At 40.8% G+C, this 4775-nt stretch overlaps 1 protein-coding gene across 1 annotated transcript; it reads right to left on the bottom strand.

Annotated features, from left to right (window-relative positions):
• Positions 1-651: 651 nt before the first annotated feature.
• Positions 652-4381, bottom strand: LOC144700594 (RGG repeats nuclear RNA binding protein A-like). Its single transcript, XM_078572034.1, has 6 exons — positions 4037-4381; positions 2502-2907; positions 2280-2418; positions 1504-1662; positions 1350-1409; positions 652-1262 (listed from the first exon to the last, which is right to left on the bottom strand). The coding sequence occupies exons 1-6, from the start codon at positions 4203-4205 to the stop codon at positions 1056-1058; spliced, it is 1140 nt and encodes a 379-aa protein (XP_078428160.1). The 5' UTR covers positions 4206-4381; the 3' UTR covers positions 652-1055.
• Between the last annotated feature and the right edge of the window lie 394 nt (positions 4382-4775).

Genomic DNA, 4775 nt, shown 5'->3' with positions numbered 1-4775 from the left:
ATAAACTTTGTTGAAATGACTAATGCTAGTGATAGAAGCTTTATCCTGATAGAATCCATACAATATCAGCTTATCAACTGAAAAATGGTTGCATATTTTGTTAAGTTGAGATGAACAATGATTGCATGTTAGTTTGTATATTCATCTGAGAGACAATTCATAGAGATTGTTTATTAACTTAGCTGAAATGACTAAAACTAGTTGAAGAAACTTTTATGCAGGGAAAATTGTTTCAACTTGAAATATCGTCAAAATTTAAATATACGGTAATGAAAATTGTAGACCCGGATCAAAACTTACCGCAAGATTGAAACTTAAGCATTAAATTTGTAAAGGTTCAATTAGGAGTTCGCACAATTCTGGACAGTTTTGAATTAGATGTAGAATAATCCATGCTATATAACGGATGATATTAAGAGATTGTCAGTCACTACGAAATTAAATGACACTTTGAAAGAATGTAGAAAATATACTAGAATGACCATTTTACTGTTTCACATTAAGCACTTAACTAAAAATTAACGAAAAATGACTATTAACCATGTGATGATAGAGCAACGTCTCAAAGTAAAAGCTGAATGATGAAGTTAAAACGATGCAATTAAATAGCTAAATACAAAAATAAAATACACATTCAATCGCATCAGAGTCTTTCTAAAAGATTACTCTTTCTAAAACAGAAGCAGATCCAAAACGCTTACACTTGATAAACATGAAAAAGCGTGACAGAAGAACAAAAAGACCGCTCAGGTGACATGGCGAGAGGCACAACATGGGAAAGATATAGAGAGAGAAAGAGATGAAGAAAGAGAGAGAGAAAGAAACCAGCACAGGATAAAATATAAGAGACTGATCTAGGAAAGAAACGAGATGGTTTGAGAGAGAAATCAAGGAAAAGAGATAAGACGAAAAGATAGAGACAGAGAGAGAGAATCAATCTAGAGAGAGAAATGATGGGTAGAGAGAGAGGGAGAAATACAAGAACAGAGAAGAAAATGCAAAAACGAGGACTGAGACATATTTAGGAAAGAGAGAGAGCGAGATCAGGCGCAAGATTACTTGCCTCCCAGAGTAGGGAAATGACCAGGATCGTCGATCGCCGGTGCAGCAAACGCCGGAGCAGATGAGTGGCCGCCGCCGCCAAACCCACCATGAAAATCACCACCACGACCACGGCCACGGCCACGACCACGTCCACGGCCCCCTGGGCTGTAATAACTCTCTCCCTCCGCAGGTTTCAGGAACTCGTTGATGCTCAAAGCCTGAAAAAATACCAATATTTGAATTGAATTGAAAATTCAATTACCACTAGAGCAAATTTTTTAACCCAATTAATTATAAACTATTACCTTTTTAACCCGTTCTTCGCGATCGATGGATTCCTTCTTCTTTGAGTCCTTGTCTGGGCTCTGAATGTCGGGTCGGAGGAAGCGATTAGAAGAGGGATTAGATAAACACAGAATAATTAGAAGTAATGATGGTATTATGTTGTGTGATTATTACCAGCTTGGCGAAGACTTCTTCGGTGGCTTTCTTGACGGAGAGCTGCTGCAAGGAGGCCAGCTCCTTGTCGACAGTCACCTTCCTCTCTTCCCCTTTGAGAGCCAGCAGAGCCTTTCGCTTTTCCTCCAGTATCTTCTGATACTCCTCCAATGTCATTTCCTAGTGAAAACAGAGAGTTAAACTTAAGTATGAATGTAAGAACTGCAGTCTCATTTGTCGTCGCCACCGCTTTTATGAAATATTTGTGTTTTAATAATGTCATAAATAAATAATGAAGGCCGTAATGCAAGCTTGGTGACACCAAAATCCTTGAAAAAGTGAAAAACGGCCTTTGGTAGCAGAAAATATCATTGTTAACGGCGACTTGAAGGCAGAGGATCGATGTGACACACACAGAGACAGGCAACTTTGATTGCTGTTTTTAAACAAAGAAGGTACGGTTAGAACAAACTGCGTATTGGAGTTCTTAGTTAAATCAACTAAGACATAAAAGAACCCGGAAAACCCATTTAATCTAAGCTTCGGAAGTTAAAGACTAGGAATTGCCTTAGCCCTCTCAGCCCAAATGGCTTAAGGTCAAATACTAACTAAAACTTCTCTTGAACAGTGAAAATCCACAATCTTCAGTGTAACCAGTTGAACAAGAACTGGCATGATTTAGACACACGCATCAAACAGATAGTCTTTCAAGGAAAATCAGAGATAATCCACAAACCAACCACAACTGCATATTCAAGCATAAGGGAAAACGAGGTTACAGCAACTTCATTCGTTACCTTGTCTTCAGCTTCTTTCTCCTCGTTCTCATTGGCTGCCACATCTTTGGCCTCCTTTTCCTCTGTTGGAGTGGCTCCATCCTGTTGCTTCTCAGCAGTCAGCGCCTTGTCCTCACTAATCACGACGTCCTCAGCATCCCTTAACACCACCCGAAAGACAAACAAAACATGAATTCAAATTCTCAGAGCTAAAATAACCTAAAATGCTAATGCAGAGCTTACTGAGCAACAGCAACTTCAGTGGGTTTGCCCCAATTCCCACGGCCAAATCCCTCTCGCTTGTTTTCATAACCACGGCCCATCCCGCTGCGACGTTCATAGACTCTCCTCTGCGGGTGGTCGCTCTCGGCGGTGCCTCCTTCTTCGTTCCCATAACCACCGCGGCGGCCTCCTCCCCTGTAGGGAGGACGCGGGCCACCGTAGTAACCTCGTTCCCTCTCCACAGGCCTTCCTTTTTCGCCCTCCTCTACTCCGCTGCCGCCGTCTCCATTGCCTTCGTTAGGGTTTCCATTCTCATATGGCCTGCCCTGGCCAGGAATGCCTCCACGGCCACCCCTACCACGCCCGACACCACCTCGACCAGGAAACCCGCCGCGAGCTGGCGGACCGCCGCTTCGGGCATCCTTCACTGAAGCACAAAAGACCCAAAAATCAGCAACCATAACCAAATAGTGGGTTGTGCATTGCAGACAAGCATTCCTTCTACAATATTTCCATCCATCGTTAATCTCTTGCAGGGATGCTTGGACCCCATTCGTTAATTTCTTATTTCGCATGCTATATTTTAGCAGGAAGCATTTGATCATAATATAAAAATCAAATATCTCAAATAATGAGAAAAAAGAGTACTCCAATAGGATCATGTATCATAATGGTTCAGGGTATAAACCATTAATAGAATTATACCTTACTTGCAGAATTTGAGTCTTTACTAGTGCGCTTCTAGAACAAGAGATATTGCTTTTAATATCAAGAGTGATCATCCAACCTACTGTTTCATTGCTGAAGATGTTTTCTGTTGATTAGTATTAATCCAATCTTAAGGTTCTATTATTTCTGAGAAAATAGATAAACCCGGTCGCTGAGTACGAGATAAGCTTAAATTTCCATTACATAGACAAGTACATAAAAAATGCAATGATATTTAATTTCATACAGTACTGTATACCTAACCTATAAACACTATCCTTCAGACTATCATTGCAGAAAAATTAGATGAACTCAATAGATATGTAAAATAAATTATGTCTTCCATCAATTGAATAATTCATTTCAAACTAAAAGGAACGACAACTAATAATTCAGTAGAAAATAAAATTAACAAGCGATTCCTCTGAACAAAAAAATAACAGATTTGTGTATTATTCTAGCACTGTAAACTCCATGAAAAGAGGCAAGGATTAGCTCACAGCTAGGTAGCAATAAGCCAAAGATAATATTGGTTTTCCATGACTTGGAGTCCATTACAAAATATTAACGATACATCACTCCGAATCCATTACTTATAATACAGCAGAACAGACGATTACAACGTTAGCAGTTCAAATACAAAACTTTTTATCTTCTTCTAGCCCAACAAATATAAAGCCACTTAACTTCGTTCAGCAATTTCCAGATATACCAACGTTCAAAAATCGAATTGGACGATTCAATTTCAAAAAGGGCCAAAATAAAATTTGAAAAGAAAAAAACAGATTTCTCCATTCGTCTAGCCCGAGAAACGCCCAGAAAAGAGACGCAAAGAAGGAACAGCTCACCGGCAACAGCAGGAGGCGCGGGTTTCGTCGGGAGCTTCCCGAGCGACGCGGCGGCGACCACAGGCGCGGCGACCTTGGCCGCGACTTTCTGCTGCTGCGCAGCAATCAACAGCGACGGATCGTCGCTGTCGTCTTCTCCGAGGAGGGCGAAGGGATTGGCGGTGGCCATGGCAGAAGATTGAAGTTCCGAGCACCGCGCGCTTCACGGATGAAGTAGAAACTTCAACCCTAGAGAGGAAACCTCGTCGCCATTGAAAATCTCCTCCGAGTAGCAAGATTTCGCCTCTGCCGAAGAACACTCTCGGAAAAACTCTTCCTTCAGCTTGAACCCTAGCCGCCGACTTCGGCCCTCCAGGCCTCTTAAATCCCCTTCTCTACCCCTCCCTTGCCATGTACATTTATTGTTTTATCCAATTTCTTTGTCTTATTAGCACGGTGACCTCGTTTTCTTCATATTTGTGTCTGTACTCTCAGTTGGGAGATTATTTACCAGTGCGTAATTAATGTTTCGAGGCTTATAATTATTGGCATCACTCGTGTTAATGTTTTGGCCCTACTTACTTCATTCTTACCATTATAGCCTTCTTATTTGGACATATATATATATATATCCTCAAATGTTATTTACAAATGTGTAATTAGGTTCGGCCGCATAATTACAAGTTCTCAAAGGTTATTTGGGCAAATTATGTTCTCAAAGGTTATTTCCAAGTTCTTTGTTTCATAGTCATTGTAACCT

Source organism: Wolffia australiana, chromosome 3, assembly GCF_029677425.1.
Source record: "Wolffia australiana isolate 7733 chromosome 3, ASM2967742v1".
NCBI lineage: Eukaryota > Viridiplantae > Streptophyta > Magnoliopsida > Alismatales > Araceae > Wolffia > Wolffia australiana.
This window is presented reverse-complemented; position numbering and strand designations above follow the sequence as displayed.